Below are 19,388 nucleotides of genomic sequence, written 5' to 3' on the forward strand. Positions count from 1 at the left end.
CCCCAATACTCCTTTGCTGGAATTCTTGCTTGGTAAATTTGCATCTATCTTGTCTTTTGGAAAGTGTGCAAACATGAAGCCCTGTTAATCCATGTTGGAGGCTGATCGCATAGCTCGTTGGTGGCTTGAATGCTTAAGTTCCGTGTGTCTAAGAAGCACCAATTGCTGATGTAAAAAATACTGTTAGGTATTTCACACGTGAACTTCATTATAGTCTTGCCACTGAGTTACTTTGTAATTAATAGCTTTAAAAATGAAATTACTACTATTTACATGAATCTAATGCCTTTGTATAGTCTATAGGATATCGCTTAATTCTCGAGCTGTTTGTGGTTTCTGCTGCATGTTACATGTAAACTTTTGCTACGTCATGTTCAGGTCACTAAATGCTGAGGTGGGACAAAAAGGGAGCTGCGGCTGTAAATTTGTTTACCAGAGCTAGCTGGATGGGCCAGGTGTGAAAATATTTGCAACTTACACTTCCATATAACTTCCATGCATGGCTTGGAGAGAAGGTGATCTGATGTATATAAGTTAATTGTTTGACCCTGAATGCCTTTGGTAGTTTTCATTGCCTAATGGACTGCATTTAAAGCAGCAGTGTGCAGGCTCAGCTAAGCTGCTTATGCTTCTCAAGGACGGGAGTTACTTTTCCCTTGCTGGTTAAGAGCAGGAAATGCTTCAAAACTTCAGGGGATGTTCTCGGAAGATGACTGACTTTGCTTCAGTATTGTAATATTGGAAATATCTTGGGAGGTAGTATCCATTTGACTAAGCAAATTTACACAATCGATGCCTCACAGTTTTCTGGTGTTCCTTCTGTTACTGTTTTTGTGCAGTGTTAGTGATAGATGTACTTGTAATGGGTTCCTCCTCTGTAAACGTTCTGCAGCTGCTGGCTTGTTCCATTTATCCTTGATGCTCAGTTGTCTGTGAGGTGGCCTCTCCTCCCTTTTATTTGCTGTATGGTAAACCAAACAGTAATTGGGCAGATGCCTTATTTCCAGTGAGAGGGAAGGAGAGCTGGAGGAAGACTGGGGACTGCTGCCTCTGGGCCCCCACAGCAGCAGCTGGGGCTGTGCTGGCATCCCTGAGCTGCACTGGGGAGTGCCAGTGGGTGGGATGGTAGCCTCCTGTACAGACACACACCTGAGCTTATGTTGTGGGAGGTTTTTACAAAACCCAAGGAGGTGAAAACAGGGGACAGGTGGGAATTTTCTTAGAAGCTCTTAGGTGTGCAACTTTGACTCCTGTCTCAGGTAATGGATTTTTAAACCTCTAGTGGTTTTCAATTGGTGATACAAAAAGGCAGTGTCTTCTTTGAGTTGCTGACAGATGTTTAAATTTTTTTTTTCACCCTAGGGGTGAGAAAGCCTCATCCTTGATCTATTCTTTTCAGACAATAAATTTACTATAAGATTCACTAAAATGGGCTGAGATCTCATTCTGATAATGCTCTGCAATGCAGCACCTCAGTGTTTGCTGTATGTTTGTTTGGAGGCCGAGTGATACAGCCCTGGGATGTGGGCATAGGGTAAAGCTGGTTAGGGAGTAATTGGGCATGCACAACTTTAGGGTGGATAATAATGGTTGAGAACAGCACTTAAAATAGTGTAGATTGCATGGTGTTTTGTGTGACATTCTTTCAGCATTTGAAAGCATGGCAATATACTTGGTAGAAATAGGTGCTCAGCTGCGATGCAGTCTGGGTTTTTGATTTGTGTTTATCTTCCATTATCTGCATGTTGAATAGTATCTGATCCATGTTGATCTTTGTCACTTGTTTGCTTGTCCTTGACCGCTGTGGATAATTGTGAAGTCTGAGATGTTAGTATACTTTGCATGGGGCACGAGTGGAAATGAGCAGTAGCACGGAGCCTTCCCTGCAGGAAGCAGGAGCTGTTTGATCTCTGTGCTCTGTGCACACGGTGTGGGTTACACGGAATGCCATCTGCAGGAGCGTGGAGCAGCAGTGCCAGGAAAACGCCGAGCCTGCAGCTGATCTGCTTCGTCAGCTGCAGAGTTACTCTGAATGCAAGCTGCCCATTTTGCTGTGAAACCTTGGCCAGCCCTGGCATGAATACAGTGTTTTGTAGCACTGTCTGTCTTTCTTTACAAAAATCTGCTGCTCATTTTAGGTTTTCTAACAGCTGTCGGTTGCTTGCCCAGGCTGCTCTTTTTTTGAAATGAATTCCTTTTTTAGGGAGGGAAATTGAAGGGTGATTGGATAAAGAATTTCTTGTCTGCATTTCCAGAGGAGGTTGTCAAGTCGTGGACACTGCATTGCCTGCCTAATGCTGGTGCTAGAGTTTTTTGGATCTCAGTCATGTTACAGAGGGGGAGAGCTGAGAAAAAAGCCTACTGACATTTTGCTCTCAAGATTCAGAGCTTCTGAAGAGACTGATAAATCCCATCTCGCATAAGGCATCAGCAGAATATCAAATGTTCTGGTTGCATCAGCACAGCTCTGTGCAGGTGTTCACAGTTGCTGCATGAGTGAAGCAATAGAATTGAGTGTGAAAAACAGCTTTCCATTCTGAGATGGACTTGTATTTAGAGAGGTTCTGAGATGCGTTCAAAGCAGATATTTTCTGTAGATACTTTGTGTATGCTTGCAACAAAATCTTATGTGAACTGCAAGGCAGAACTTAAGTGACTGGGATCTTCCGGTGAGATCTTAGGACTGTGAGTTCAGTGGTGTGGAAAGTGCAAATGTTTCTGTCCTGGAATTCAGAAATCATGAAATTTGGTTTCACCTGAATTTCCTTTCCCTCCTCCATCAAAGATGTTTTTGGATATTAAATTCTACCTGTAGCTTTCCACCTTTGCCTTGTCCTGAGGTTCTGAAGACTGAAATCAAGTGTTCCTTCTAGAGATCTGGTTTCCAGTACATAAACAATGTTGCAGCTAGGATGTTGTGAGGGCATAAGGAGCACAAACTGGGGTGGAAAGAAGGTTAATCTGTTCTTCAGCCAACTGACCTTCGGAGAGCAAAGGTTGTTTTCATACGTGCAGCTTTTCTTCAGCCCGGTAAGTGCAAGAGGCCTCAGGGATGGTCAAGTATTGGGCTATCTGCTTGTCAGTTAGAGGTTACTTGGATGTAATGAAGTCCTCAGTCATGTTCACCAGAGGTGAAAAGAGAATAACACAACAGGGTTGGTTATTTTTCTTATTAATGTCATACTGCTCTGAAGAGAGTGTTCCCCTGTTGTACCTCTGAAAGTATTCTTGCTGGCACAGAAACTACAGATAAAGTTGGGAGGTGTAGAAGCAAACATCTGCTCCTAAAATGTGTGTTGAGACTGAAGTCCCTTAGAATGTTCATTGTAGCCTCTTGATGTGAAGGGCTGTTCCTTGTATCATTTTCTAAGAAGTCCTGTAGCAGAAAGCGTCAGGCTTCTGGTTTAGGTCTGTTCAGTAGTGCTAAGTGCCCCTGCTAATGCTGGTGCTACATCACTTAGTTGCATTGTAATTTCTTAATGATTAAAATGTGGCTTAATCATTAAGATGATTAACTAATGGGCAATGTCCTCAATAATGTGCTTTAGTTTTTGGTGAGCCCTGAAGTGATCAGGCAGTTGGATTCAGTGATCTTTGTAGATACTTTCCTACTCTTCTGTTGTGTTCTGCACAGCTCTGTTCTAAGATGCTATGTTCGTTTATCCATAGAATCACAGAATCAAAGGATCAGCAAGGTTGGAAAGGACCTACAAGATCATCCAGTCCAACCATCCACCTATTACCAGTAGTACTCACTAAACCATATCCCTCAACACAAAATCCAAACGTTCCTTGAACACCTCCAGAGTCAGTGACTCCAACACCTCCCTGTGCAGCCCATTCCAGTGCCTGACCACTCTTTCAGAAAAGTAGTATTTCCTAATGTTCGGCCTAAATCTCCCTGGTGCAGCTTGATGCTTGATTGCAGCTTGAAGCATGATTGCTTGTTCTTTTCAGTGTTGCTTTAACTTTAAAAGGAGAGGCACAGGTAATTAACTAGAGCATCTCAGAAGAAAGTTCTTCCAAGGGCAGATCACGACCACTTTATAAGCAGCAGATGGTTTTGCTGTTGGTAACATAGAATGGGAAGAAATGAAGAATTCTGTAGGGGAAACTGGGACATGAGTATGGGATTTTCTGCATACTCCTGCTCATTTAAACTCATGGTAGGTTTGTACTCTTGGAGCCCACACACTCATAATGCATCTTCTAAGTTCTAGTTCTCTTGTGAGGTATTGGATAGGATTGTGAAGCCTCACCAGTTTTCTTGTTGGAGGGCTTTTGTATGCTTCCTGAAATCCTGTGGTAGCATAATGAGAAGTTTGCTTTGTGACAGGGAAGATGTAACCTGAAAAACAATCAGGATAAAATACTTTTTAGCTCACTCAGATGTTGAAACAGCTGCCAGGAGGAGTTGAATATGTGTTCTGTTGGGTATGTAGGGTCCCTCCTGTGATAGGTGAAAAATTGGTCTGGGTTGCACTCTGTGCTTGATCTTAAGACAATGGCAATGTTATTTCTGTGATGATCTGCAAAATTAAGTCAGCTGGTTTTCTTAGTTTGGTATGCGTGTAGAAAGGGAGTGTAAAAACCAACTGTGCAGTAGATCTCTCTCTCTTTTTTTTTTTTTTTTTTTTTTTTTTTTTTTTTTTTTTTTTTTTTTTTGATAATTCTGATGACCAGAAGAAGATCTGCAAGACTCAACATGTTTGAATTTACTGACACTTGAGAAAAACCCCGAAGTACTTATGCACCACGAATCCACAATGTAATTTAGTGTTGCATTTTTCAAATCTACTAAGACTTGTGTACAAATCAAACAAACAAAAGTATTGGCTTTTGGTGTGTAGGTGTGTTTTAAGGTTTGAGTTTAAAATCAAAAGCAAAACTCTTTCCTGCTTCCTAATTATGGAGACAGAAGACGTGGTGTCAAGATAGATTTAGCCAAAAGATGTATGTGTTTGGTTTTGAAATGAAGTGTAATTACAGGAGCAAACAGGTAGTTTGAGCAAGCAAATACTTTTGCTACATACATCAACTGTATTGCAGCACTGGGCAATTTTCAGAAGCCAGGTGGAGCTTACATTTGACTCCGTGCTATGGCTTTTGCTTTACGTAGCTGAGACTTTGAGGATGAATTGGACACCTTTTTGTAATAAAATTAGGTTTTTTTGCATTGGATAAAGTAATAAACAGCCATTCTTAAAATGTTATTGTGGTGGTAGCAATGGAATTTGTGTGGTAATAGTTGCATCAGATTTTCTCTTAAGTGGGAGGTTTCTAATTATGGACCATAATCTACCCGTCTGGGATTTGTATTTTTAAAGCTTTTAGCTATGAATCTCGTGAGTCTTGTCCAGTACACATGAATGAAAACATTCTGTTGCTTATTCCACTTCTCAACTGTTTTGAACATAAAAATGTCATTCTCTGGGTTAGATCTGATGTAGGCTTACCCAAGTTCTTCTTGCTTTCAGCTTGGTTTTATATATCTCTGTACTTGCTACCTTACCACATTTACTCTCAATGTAATTTCACTGCTGAAAAATGGTGGTGAAAAGCAGAGAGAGTTGTATAACCCTTGGTGAGGAAAATAAGAGGTAACTGAAAGTCTTGTGAATTCCGATTCCATTATGTTTTTAAAATTTTGGCTGCACTTGGTAGTCTGGTCTGAACATGTGGACATCTTAAAAATACAAAAATGTTTATGAAAGGAGACATCAAATCAGAGCATTCCCTTTTGTCATCATTTCTGTGCAAGCTTGATTAACAATCAGCAGCAGCATTTGTAGCATCCTTTCTCTACCACTTACTATGTATTATTTTCTTATCCAGCCTTCTTGTTCTGTTCCAGCGTCTGAATAACTCACATAGATGAATTCCACTAAAGAATTTCTTCCAGAATCTGCTGTTATCCATTTGTTATTGCAGCTGCTTTGTTAATGCTGGGGAGTTTTGCACAGAATTGATTTGGAGTGGTATCTAAGAAAGAAATTGCTGAAACTTTGTTTTAACTTGGGAGAGAAGCTGTTCCAGAGTAAAGGAGCTGCTTATTTTCTGAAGGCTGACACTGCTCAAGTATCTTAGGAGCCAGAACATGCATTTTCATTTTTTTCCTTAATCTGTAAAATGAAAGAACCTCCTATTTTTAGAGATACTGTGGTTTGCTTGTTTTTGACAAGAAATGTAAGAAAAATTGCCTTTTTTTCCCCCCCTTGGCACAAATAAAAACGCGAAACACGGAATTATTAATCTAAAACAGGAGAATACTAATTCAAGGCAGCTGGGAATCGCTATTTGAGTATTACACTGAATCTTCAGCCTTTCAGATTGCATCATTCTGTAGGTAGTCAAGTTGGACTAGAGCTGGGAGGCATTGCTTGTGTCCATTCACCTGTCAGGGTCTGACATTGATGTACCTTGGTTCAGTCCTGGAGGTCTGACTAGGCCATGGGGTGACTAGCACAGCTTCTTTGCTCCTCGGCCTCCCAGTTTGATTTTCTTCTCTTGTACTGATTGTTGTTGGGGCAAGAGTTTGTTCTTTGTGCCTGTTCAGTCTTTGGTATGTCTACTGAGCTGCCCAGAGAGCACCAGTTTGCTCCAGTTGTGCCAGAGCAATGTGATACACACGTGTGTGTGCCCACTACAAACTACACCAACTGTGTAGAGACCAACTGTGTCATTGCAAAAGGTCATCTACAGTTCGGTGTGTGGTGATTTTTTAGGAAATAAATGAGTTTCTAGTTGTAAGACTCACCATGCAAGCCTGGAAGAGTGCATCGAGTGAGTTAGTTGTTGTGGTGGTGGTGGTGGTGGGTGTTTTGTTTTGGTTTTAATCCAGTGTTCTTTATTAGATTATTAGATTCATTAGTCCAGGCACAGATCTAGCTGATCCTTTTTCTACTATGTCATACAGCTTTCTAGCTACTCCTTCGGATTGCCTGTGAGTCTGTATGATGGAAATTTTTCAAGCTGTTCTATTTAAACTCTTTTATCCTGAATCCTCTTTCCTTCAACTTTGGCACAACAGGCTGTCCAGAGAAGCTGTGGATCACGGAATCATAGGGGATGAAAGGGACCTCAAGAGATCATTGAGTCCAACCCTTCTGCTAAAGCAGATACACTGCAATAGGTCACACATTTAAGTATCCAGACGGGTCTTGAATATCTCCCTAGAAGGAGGCTCTACAGCCTCTCTGGTCAACCTGTTCCAGTACTCTGTTACCCATACCGTAAAGAAGTTCTCTCACGTGTTAATATAGAACTTTCTTTGTTCAAGTTTTAGGCCATTACTCCTTGTTCTATTGCTGCATGCCACTGAGAAGAATCTGGCCTCATCCATTTGCCTCCCACCTCCCTTTACATATTTATAAACATTAATCAGATGCCCCGTCTCTGGAGGCACTCCTAAAGTGCAGGTTAGATGGGGCCCTAGGCAGCCTGATCTGGTAGGTGGCAAACTTGCCTGTGGCAGGAGGTTGGTGTAGATGATCTTTAAAGTCCCTTCCAACGTAAGCAATTCTATGATTCTGTGACAGAATTGTGATCTGCCTGTGTCAAATGTTAGCGTGACTGAAAAGCAGGTGGTGGTGTGTTGGTGACCACTGAGTTGGCTCTGCTCCTTACTGAATGCCTCTTCTTATGGGCCTTGTGGAAAGAGGTTTGTGTGAGAAATGCTTTTGAAGGAAGTGAAAATATCCTTTTTTCAGATATTTTTTCAGACATTTGCAGTGTGTATTGTCCTCAAAGGTGAATTTCTTTTATTTTTAAAAACATGTATCCTGCTTTTAACATCACATTGATTATGCAACAAAATGGAAGAAGAATAGGGAAAGAGATGTAAGTAATGGCCTAAACATCTTGGAGTATAATTTATATTCAAAATGGAGACTAAATTTTTAATTAAAAATGTCATGATTGATTTTTGCAATATTCACCTTGGGTGACTGTCAAAATTCTCTCCTTAAGTATAACAGAATTCAAGACAAAGGTAAAGTTTTCTGATGTTTGTTGCATAGTTGGAGACTGAAAGGAACACATTGCACCGACACATACTTCTTCAAGGCATCAACATTGAGATTAAATTTTTGGAAAGTTAAATAAAGGGAGATTAAAACAGAACCAACAGCAGAAATGTGCAGAAGACAACAAGAAGATCACCATTTTTAAGAGGTTTGATTTAAGTATGTTATAGCTCAATGCATGGCTCTCCCATATTTGAGAACTCAGTGCTTTTTGGTTTCAAGGGGCATTAGGGAGAAAATATGTCACTGCCTTAAGTTTGGGGCCCTTACTGATACATTTCTGTTTGATTTATTTTAGTTAAATGCTAAAATGACATTCCACACTGACAGATTTATCTTTCTACATGGGAAACCCTGCCAAAAGAAATGTAGTATGTACCATTTTTTAAATGAGATTTGTAAAACAGGTTTTATAACACCCCTGCATACATCTTCACTGATCAAGACGACGTGCTACGTATTTCTTGTTAGTTTTACTGATCTCATTTTCTCTTCTAATAGCAGAAGTGTTTCGCTTCATTTTCTCCATCTCCTTGGTCTATCTGCTGTATTACTTTTGTTCCACCCTGATGCGTTTTGGACTGAGGCCAGTGGTAGAGGTGAGGGGAAATGTGAGATGTGGACTAGAGATAACTATAAAATCAAAGCTGGAGACACATCTCTCAAAAGATAGTGCAGTCTAAGATGTCTTACTGTATGGTTTATTTGTTCTGCTAAAAAGCATCACCCTATTTTCCTTAAGATATACGGGTATGTATAAAACACAGTGAGTCTTATCTTTGCACTGTCTTATCTCATACTGTGAGATTTGTTCCCTTCAATTTGTATTTGTTCATATCTATTGAACATATAGTTTATTCTTAGGGACATGTGTCAACTGAAACTAACCCAATAGGAATGATGTCATTAGATAACAAATTTATTCAGTGTTTGGTCCAGCTGGATTTGTTTCAGTTCCATTTAATAACTCCTGGCCCCTATTTTGCTGTTTATTCAAGTAGAGTCTTCTCTCTCTTTTTGTCTATCATGAAAACTCTGTTATTGCACTGAAGAATTTATTGGAACATCATCTGTTTTTATGAACAATTGTTGGCTGCAACTTGCTACAGCCTACCCTGTGCTAGGAAAGATTAAGAAATGTAGCACACCCATGTCAATAAGCCCTGATGGCATGTAATTTGCTTCCTTTGGTGAAGGCATGTTCCTGTGTGCATAACTTGCCTTAGCTATTTGGAGTTGGATTGGGTTTTTTGTTGTTGATGTTGTTCCTGCAGGAATAACTGTGTCTGTGCTAAAGTTATAGCTATTGTAAAACTACAATAAAATCAATTCACATGAAACAGTAACAAAAAGGGTAGGATGGTCCTCATGTAAAAGTTAGTGTGTTCCACATAGCAGGAGATAGATGGGACACAATTTATTCCAAATGGTTGAGAAGTTCTTGGTCCTGCCTGCTAGTAGGGTGTACAGATCAGATTATCTCTCAGATTCCCTTCTAGACGTGGGATTTGGGTTTCATGTAGGTCAGAAATGTTGAGGTTGCTTATGCTTTGCCTGTAATTTTATTCTTGGAAGACATGAGGAGTTTCCTTTGCTCTCTTTGGATTGTCTTGTCTGCTGCTCAAGAGGAAGCACAGTTTAAATTTTTCTCCCTCATATAATGCATCTTGCAGATTCATTGATATTCTATTACATCTCTGATTTTATTGCTATATTTAAAAAAAAATTTTTTTTTTTACAGTCTTCCTTGCTGTCTTTATCTTTGCATTGAGTGGGATATACAATGCCTTTTCCTTTTCTTTATTAGCACTTTTCCTTTTTTGTTTTCTTCTCAAAGTGTGTTTTGTAGTATTTAGGGGTACCTTTCATGTGTTTCACTGATAATACCTTTTGATGTAAGCAGGTATAAATCCCCCGGTAGTGGATTTGTGTATTTAGAGATAAACTTTTGGAGAGGATCTCTTTGTTTAGTATTCAAAGAAAAATATTGTCTAATTTAAGCACTTATCTCAGGGTATCCAACTGAATGTGCAGAAGACCTAATGGGGAAGTCCCTGTGTTCTGAATCCCATGCAGGTTAAGTGTCTCTACCACTGTGGCTGTACATGGCACACCACCCTTGAAACTTAAGGCAGTTTAACTTCTTAATTTTAGTGCTTACATTATGTAGCAGCTTGGCTACTGCGAATTCACTCGTCCTTTAAGTATCATCCAAATAATTCTACTTCTCAGTTATCTTCTACCATTTCTTTTCCACGGTTCTTTTTCCATCTAGAAAACTAAACATTTTAGAGAAATCCATTGTTTTATAGATAAGATTATTGCTTTTTAGATTATTTTTTCCACTTCAGATGTTACTGCTTTCACTTTTTTCTGAGAATATCAAAACTATGTGCTGAGTGCGTGCTGAAGACAGCTGTTCCAGTTAATTGGCTGCTGGCTCCTGCAGGCTGCTATTAACGCAGTACAGCTGATGAAACTGAGTTCAATACGAAGTCAGTCAGTTACCTTAGTTCACTGCAAATCTGGTAAAATCTCAGAATGAGTGCACTGGAGCCTTCCTAACAGAACGAATCCAAAAGGCTTCTCAAGTAGGACTGACTTTGATATGCTTTTGGTGGATTTGTTTGTCCCAGGCTCACTGTCATCCCACAGTGGTTTTTGCAGCCATGTTATGGCCATGTGGCTGAGCTGACACGACAGTGCTCACGTGACTCGTTTTCTAATAAAACTGCAGTTTCTTCTCATTGTATGAAGTCTTGGTAGATTATGTGGAAGAGTTAATCCAAGGGTCCCTTTTGTCAGGGGGCTCCTGGGAACTTATTTCCTTCAAAGGATCCACACTAATATGTTGTGTAATCATAGGAGTTGGGCAGGGGTCTGTGGGGAGAAGTGGTGGCCAGCAGTAGGGTCCTGCTCGTGTCATGTAGGGCTGTTTTCCCAACTTGCTCCTGGCTGGGGTCTGAAAAGCTCCCTGGGGTTCTCATTGAATACTACTGCCCTATTACTGGCAGAAGTCAGATCATCCTGAAAATTGTCAGATCAGGGCTTTACAGTTGTTTGATTCATCAGAAAGCATGTATGTTTCTTATGTTTAGTAGTACTGACTCTTTCCCACTTGGAAGATTGATTTTTTTTATTTTCAGGACAAGTAATTTCAGCAATGCTTGTCATAGGGTTTTTCTTGAGCTAGTTTGCTTAGGCTTGAAGGAGAAAGCTGTGCTGTGTAATGAAGTAGGTGGAGGGTAATTGCAGTGATCTGCTCTGCTAGTACTGTTGAGTCCTGGTAACTGACTGTAGGAGTCCTAGTCCATTGTATCTGTGAAGAAAAATATCTGTAATAATAAGACATACTAATGGAATAATGGATTGCTTTTGCCTTTGCTGCTTTTCTGTCAACCCAGTGTGGCTTTGCTATTTCTGTCTGACCTTCATACCCCACACCACATAGTTGTGAAAAGAAATACCATCCACTTGCAGTCTCTTCAAAAGATGCACAGGTGTTTCATACTAAAACTCATACTAAAGTCTTTTTCAGATATTGTACCTTTTCAGATATGATACCTTTAAGGGTAGAGATTGCTTAGGTATTATCTCTTTTTTTTTTTTTTTTTTTTTTTTTAATGTTGTGTAATGAAAGATTTGGATGAAGTGCCTCTGCAAAAACTGCAGTAAAAAACTCCAAGAAATACTTCTTTCATTTCTCAGAGCAATTTCGAGTACTGGTGTACCTCGGTTTGCACTTTCTATGGTATCTACTACTGTAGTAACAGCAGTGACATTTAAGATGACTGCTGCACTAATTAACAATAGTGATTTTCTTTAGTTAGCTGTACTGGCTGTCAGAAGGGGAAATAAGATGACTTTCCCCTAAAATCTTGCGTATCTGCTTGCAGTAAAGAAAGGGATAACTCACTTAACCATCACTGTATATTTTACAATCTGTGCTCTCACATTTGTGTATGGGAGTATAGCGCAGTAAAAGATAGGCTCCATCTATAACGTAGAATAAAAATCACTGATGATGGAGAAATAATCCTGTGATAATAAAAGACTGCTGATCTGTGAGAAGGAGATGCTGCCTAATGAATCTCTGGGGCTGAAAACAAATGTAAGGTTGGCAAGTAGTCAGTTTTTTAGGAAATTTCTGTGCTGCCTTTCACTGTACTATCAAAATAGGTCTTTGAATTCGGTGAGTTAGACGGGGAAGTGCTCTCTGCTCTAGTGCCTTTTGCCTCTCCTCAGTTTTAGTTCCCTCAGTGGCTAATTGCATTTTGTTTCTTGTCTTGCCAGATGGGCTGGTGATCCCATTGGTGGAACTGTCTGCAAAACAGGTTGCATTTCACATTCCATTTGAGGTCGTGGAAAAAGTTTATCCTCCAGTTCCTGAGCAACTACAGCTTCGGATTGCCTTCTGGAGTTTCCCTGAAAATGAGGAAGATATTAGGTAATGCTTACTATTTCTGCTCACCGATGCTTAAGGGAAAGCTCTGTTCACTAGAGAACAGTCACTGTCCATGTAATGTCCTGTATATTGGCTGCTCCTGCTGTTGGTATGTGGACTTCGTAATATACGAGTGGGTTACTGTAGGAGATGTGCAACGTTATGGATTCTTATTGTGGGTTCAGCTACCCTGCTTGCATCCCAGGAAGAACATATAGATGTGTAGGCTCTGTGTGTAACTGAAACAGGATAAATGCTTGCCTTAGTTTGCTTGACTATGCAACCTATTTGTGGACTTTTATCTTTACATAAATCTTATGTGGTATTCTGTCCAGTTTGAATCTGTTGCTTCAATCAGAACTTAGCTGAGCTCAGAAATTATTGGGGATGGCTCTCTCAGAATCCTTTGCAAGTTTTTAATTGGTGTAAGTAGGAGAATCAGAATTTGCTGAGTACATCAGTAATCAGAGTAGATACAGCCAGGGAAATAATTGTATTTCTTATGTTTCCCAATGGGGAAATTGATTGAGTGCATAATCAGAAACTCAGTGCTGTTAAATCTTTTACGAATGTGTTTTGTCTGAAGCATTTTTTTCTGTAGGTTGCCTACCAATGCAACCATGCATCTGGAATTTTGTAGGATAGCAGACGCATTTGTATTTTAGAGGTATTTTAGAAAGAATCATCCTGACAATTCTTAAATGCTTTCATCTAACATTTTAGTTTCGGGTTGGGGAGTTAGTGCCAGAAGTACTGATACAGTTATAAAGATCACCTGTGATAGAACAGAGCACTTCAGCTCTTGGTCGTACATGCTCGTTAGTCTGATGAGCACAGATGTAAAAAATCTCAAATGACCATTTGGGCAACTCGTCCAGAAGTATAAGGAGGTCTTACTGTGACATGCTGACTTTGGAATGTAAGTGATTTTAGGTTGTAAATGATTTTGTATTTCAGATAATAATGTGAAGTTTCTCAGAAACGACTAATCTTGCTTTGTTATGTTTTTCACTTCCAGACTGTACTCATGTTTGGCTAATGGCAGTGCAGACGAGTTCCAGAGAGGGGAGCAGCTGTTCCGAGTGAGGGCAGTCAAAGACCCTCTCCAGATAGGTAAGAACTCTGCAGCTCCATGTCTCTAGATTTCATTTAGCTTCCCAAAAGTATGTCTCAAAACTAGTTTTTCTGTATCTTAGACTAAACTCCATGCTATGCGTGTTTTGTGTAATGTCTTAAGCTGAATGTTGTGTTTATTTCAGCCTTTGTCAACTCAGCTGTGAAATTGAGTGAAAAGCCAGATTAGTTCTGCAAATTGGACCCTTACTCAGTTTCAACATTTTGGGGAAAACTTTATAGAATGCCTTTTCTCCATAATGCTTAAACTCCTCATTAATAAAAAGAAATTGGCTTTCTATCAGTCTGGTCCAATTAATACCTTGGCTGAAGTGGTTTTGTGGCAGAGATGAAGTTTACAGGCTTAAATGTTATTCTCATAGCAAAATAGTTGTATTCATAATACAGGTACTTTGGTAGTATTAAGGCAGAAGGGAATCCCTGTTGCTAGACAGTGAGTTTTATCCTTACTTCTTCTCGCTTACCTTGCTATTTTAACATTTTATGGTTGTGAAAACTAATCATGAACAAGAAACTGGACTCTGGATTCTTCATGAAATTGTTTTAAGTGAGGAAAAATATTGAGTTATCTTTTCCAGTGACAGCTGTTACATAGGAGGGAATTATGTGAAATAAAGACACTGGTGTGTGTCAAGGTGGATCACATCAATTCAATGCAGACATTTTTTTCTGAAAGTATAAACTTCAGAATTAGTTTGTTGTTCAGCACGTGGGAACTATGATGGTATAAATGGATGTATAACATTAAGGAAGGAAGTCTCTATATTTCTGTGAGATGAGGGATGGGGAGTTCTATGAGCCTGTTCAGTCTCTGATACTGGCAAGGCCTAAGTGTTGGTGATCAACTGAATGAATACATTTAGTAAAGAATAGAAAAGGAACTCATGCTGTGAATGTTGAGAAGGAGGCAGTCATGCAAATTGCAAGACATTTATAAACTATTTTCTGAATATGAGGTAAAAGGTGCAGAATGGTTTTATCTAGACTGTTATCTACTGTAATAATGATAGTTATTATTGGAATTATTCCAATAGGAATTATTGGAAAAAGAAGTGCTTCCTTATAGATAAGGTATATTGAGTTGTTAGTGAGACCAGACAATAATTTAGGATCATGAACAAAATCAAGTTAGAACTGAATTTTGAGTGCATATGTAATCTGCTAATGTCAGGATTGTGATGCTGTAAAAGACCTCTAAGGTTGAAATTCAGGCAGGGAAGCATTTGAGAGAGAAAAAAATGAGTTAAAATGGAACTTGCTGAAACTCAGTAGTTCCTGCAACTTTAACAATGGAAAAGAACATAAAAATTTAATACTCTGTGGTTGCACTGTTGTCAAAACTTGTTTCAGTAATAAATTAAAAAGACAAGGAGGTGTGGAAGAATGTAAATTAACAAAGTCTGCGGGTGTTAGTTCAAAACCTATGCTTAGAGGGGGGAGGAAAGGAAGAGGAGGTGGTGTACAACAGCACCAGGGAGAAACTTGTCCAGTACACGTACAGCAACTGGGCTTCTTGACAAAGGATTTTGTGTTTGGAAGGGAAGGAAGGAACTTTGTTTAAACAGTAATGTTGTTTCCTCCTTAGCAGAGAAACATTATCTAGTAGAAGGATTTTATTTTTCCCATGAATAGAAGCCCAGAAGAAGGACAGTGGGTGGATGTTCAGTTCATTGCTGTTAATAATTTTAAAGTGTGTGGCTGCAGTTTCAAGTTTCATGTACTGACTAACGTGAAAATAAATAAGAAATGAAGCAACTTTTTGAGAGCGTGTTTAATTTTGAGGAAGAGTAAGCAGTGTAGTGTGATATTGTGACAGGACTAAGGTTGAACAGTGCTTTTGTGCTCTTCTGTCCCATTTCCTTTGCAGGGGCTGTCTGTTATAAGGCTTATATTTTTCCTTTTCCAACATGAATGAGTAATCGTGGTCATCTTGTCCACATGCAAATCCATAGCCATAATTTCTGAACAATAGCACTTCTTCATTACATTCCACAAACTTGCTTCTTTAGAGTGTTGTACTGTATATACACAAATAATGGGCTTTTGTAGGTCTTCTCTCACACATTCTTTTTGTAGCAATCATCTACCTGCCTCCTTACACTGAAGAAGTTATTGATGTTCACAAGTAGGTGTGTTTTAGATAACTTCAGGGATTTACTTTCTGTTTCATTCTTGTTAATGAGGAATACAGCAGCAGATTCAATCTTGATTTTTACATCTCAAGTAGAGTCATCAAGTCTCTGCTTTTTAGTGTTTCCTCTAACTTGGTTTAAAAAGAAAAAAAATATATCCATAATTGCCTTGCCTTAGTTTCTATCTAAAGGTCTTTGTTCAGGTATTGTTTTTCAATTTCTGTTAGTCCTAAGAAACCTGGAGGAAAAGTTCTTAAATTCCATGCAGAATAGTAGAGCTTGTTTGCTACCATTGCTATAGAGGCATCAGAACTATCAAGTATCAGCAAAGAAATCCTGGAAACTGTAATACAAGCAATATTCTTAAGAGGGTGGTGTTAATTCATAGATGGCTTAAACTGTTTAATTCCAATTGCTTACTGAGTGGCTTGGGGTGTTTCGAATTTGTGTGTTTCCACCTGAAATCATGAGGACTAATAGAATCCAGAAAAACAACTTTAAATTTCTCAATAAAAGATTTTCATTTTTAAAATAAATATAAGTGCAAGAGACATTGACATAGCCATTGTAGTTATCCTAAAATTCTGAAAACTGGGTTATATCCAGTGGAAAGCACACATTTATTTTGGATGTTTTTCCTAAAAGATTAAGGCTTAGGGGTAGAGTAGTGAGAATGATGGGTTGTGGACCAAAAAACAAAGCTTCTCTGTTTTTTGGGACCCAATCCATGCAGCAGTTGATTACTCCCTGATTTTCTGTTTGATAAAACCACGTGCATTAATTGAATATCACACTGGACAACGTAGTGCTACCACTGCTTGGTGTAGGTTGCTCCTGTTAGTGTTAGTGCACCAAACATCATCTGAAGCATTGTTACTGGCTGCTTGACAAATTTGTTCTGTGTGTAAGAAGTAAATCTGGTGCTTGTGAGAAGATCACTCACTCTGTAGAAAGCCTGAATGTTTTCACAGAAGCACTAAACTTGGTCTGCACAGAGCATTTAAGAAAAATGGTGGCATGTGGAGTGAGGCTCCTGACAGCAATTCTTCTGGCCTGAAGCCCATTCTTGAGGCCTCGTGGGAGCAGAGCTTGCCAAGAATAGAATACATCTTAGTTTTTTTGTTAGGCTGCATGCAGTGGCAAAATTAATACTGCTGGTGCATGTAAGTGGGGTTTTTGTAATGTACTGCTTTCTGAGGGGTAGATAGGCTGTTATCAGGTAGTGGGAGCATGGGGGGGATGTAAGGGAAGAATGCTTCTGGGGATCCCTGTGAAGTAACTGAATCACTTAGATGTGCAGTAGGCACAGCTCTTGTCCTCATGTTCAAGCAAGTAGGTTAGGGCTGTGGTCAGCCATTGAAAAAATAGTTGCAGCCAGGCTGTAAACGAGTGCTCTTTGATCATTTCATTTATCTGTAGCATAGGGATAGGAAGTCCAGAATGGTCCCCCTCACTGTCTCTGCAGGCTCAGACTTTGATTAGCTGTGCAATGAGAACTGAATTGTGGTATTTGGCCTGGTATTTGTGGTAGTCATTAATAGATCCCAGGTATTTTCCCTTGTGTGGTTTCCTGCGCCATTCTACATGTGGTTGTTCAGCACAGCAAGGTTGGCAGGGCAAAAGAATCAAGGCAGGTCTGCTTGAACTAGCAGTTTCAGGGGCAGATGTTCATCCAGCTACAAATTATACTGAAGCTGTGATGTCATGCTGAAGCCCTTAAGATTTTTTTTTTTTCTCTCTATGTAGCAGTTCTTCCCTTTGCAGTTAGCTGTCTTCATATACAAATAAAATGTTCATGGTAGGAGCTTGAAAACAGTGCATGGCTGTGACCTGTTCTTCTCTAGCACCTTCAGAATACTTGTTTTTCTCAGTGCTGTAAAATTGCCGCACTTGCAGTTTGTGAAGTGCTGAATTTATTTTTGTGAAAACTGGGGCATTTTGGCATTAGTCCGAGGTGCTTCCAGTGTACTAGAAGGACTAGCTGAACTGTTTTGGTTGTGTTAGCCAAGTGTGGAATATAAATTAGAACTGTAGGTAGTAATAAGCTGCGCAGCAATTTTGTGGTGAATGCCTTCTTTTGTTTTGATTCTGTTCCAATTGCTAAAATGGCCAAAGAACTTGGGGGGCAATATGTGTACTAATCAAAATAATCACCCACATCAGGAAGAGGATTTGAATTCTGGTGAAGAGGAAAAATGGAAAGGTTAAGTAAGGTAAGTTTGCACTGGCGTGGGATTGTAGTTTGAGGAAGAAATACTGCGCATTGTTTTAGATGGAATTTAGTAGGTCGTGTGCATTCCAAACACCATCTTTATAATAACCTCACAATATCATACTGAAAGCTCGATAGTGTGAATTTGTAATGTGTTTGCCTGTGCTGATGAGGGGGAAATTTTTAGTCATCTATCACAAGCCATATTTTTTCGCTTAAGGTAGATTGTTGGACTGAGTTTTGGTTATGATGTTGATACTTTTTTTGCTGCTTTAAGACTGAATTTGAGACTGGCAAAAAGGGTCTGAGGCCGATACTTGTTGCTGTAGAAGCTGATTTACTGGTGATAGGAACCTTAAAGACAAACAGAAGATTCATGTTCCTGATGGCCTTTTCCTGCTTGTAATATGTGTGCCATTGGATGACCCTCGGCTGTAGAGGAAGACTCATTGCATGCACAACTGGGATGCATAGCATATGAGATTACATAAAGCCAAGGCTTGTTGAAATGTTTTGTTATTTTGCCTGAAATTAGATTTATAATCCATGTATTTGTTCACTGAATAGCGGGGCTGGATTCTTTTAAGTGTTGTTTTTGATTTTTTTCTTTTTTTTTTTTTGTCTATTCTAGTTTAAGCAAGTAGGATTTTTTGTTGTTGTTGTTTTCTCAGTACATGGTTTACAAAAATAGGATTTTTGCAACAGTGTAAGTAGGTATGTGATTTAAGAGAAATTGGTAGCTTTTGAAGACACAAGTTAATAGTAAGTATTGAGGCACAAGTGCTGCCTTCTTTAGTGCCCTACAAAATAGTGAAAATTGACAGAGTTGGAAGTAATTCTCAAGAAGTCACCTAACCTGTTCTGCACTGTTGCTGGGCTTAATTGAGGTCATACTTGAAGTATGTATAGCCTAACTTTGATCCTGTGATCAAAAAGTCACGCTTTTCAGCAGTCCTGCTTTTCTTTGTAAAATGTGAATTAATATATTAAAATCTGTTTGGTTTCTTTTTACCTTTTACAATGTCTTATGTCTCTCTGCTAATACTCTACCATAATTGATTGGGAAGAAAGAAGTGCTAGAGACTCTAAACTGATGCCCATCCCAGTATAGGTGTTGTTGCTAGATATATTTTGCTGTTTAAATGGCGCACAGTTTAATTTTCATGCTATCTGAATCTGTCTCCCAGGCATCACAATAGTAACTGGACTTTTGAATTTTAACAGGTTTCCATCTGAGTGCCACTGTGGTACCCCCGCAGATGATGTCACCCAAAGGTGCATACAATGTGGCAGTGATGTTTGACCGATGCAGGATCACATCATGCAGCTGTACCTGTGGTGCTGGGGCCAAATGGTGCGCTCACGTCGTGGCGCTCTGTCTCTTCCGGATACACAATGTAGGCCTTTAAGTACACTTCTGCTCTCCCCCAGCATCCACTTCT

The 19,388-nt window shown here is 39.4% G+C and overlaps 1 protein-coding gene across 3 annotated transcripts in view; it reads left to right on the forward strand.

Moving 5' to 3' along the window:
* ZSWIM8 (zinc finger SWIM-type containing 8) overlaps positions 1-19,388 on the forward strand; it is a 76,310-nt gene that overhangs the window by 11,749 nt on the left and 45,173 nt on the right. For all 3 annotated transcript variants that reach the window (XR_006168705.1, XM_042818005.1, XM_042818004.1), the window contains exons 2-4: positions 12,318-12,471; positions 13,487-13,581; positions 19,171-19,343. Coding sequence is in view for 2 of the 3 variants with exons in the window: in XM_042818005.1 (XP_042673939.1) it covers positions 12,318-12,471; positions 13,487-13,581; positions 19,171-19,343 (422 nt within the window). In the remaining variant the exon portion in view is untranslated. The remainder of the gene's footprint in view (positions 1-12,317; positions 12,472-13,486; positions 13,582-19,170; positions 19,344-19,388) is intronic.

This window comes from Centrocercus urophasianus, unplaced genomic scaffold (genome assembly GCF_019232065.1).
Source record: "Centrocercus urophasianus isolate 14NV4802_14NV808 unplaced genomic scaffold, USGS_Curo_1.0 seq_17, whole genome shotgun sequence".
Lineage (NCBI taxonomy): Eukaryota > Metazoa > Chordata > Aves > Galliformes > Phasianidae > Centrocercus > Centrocercus urophasianus.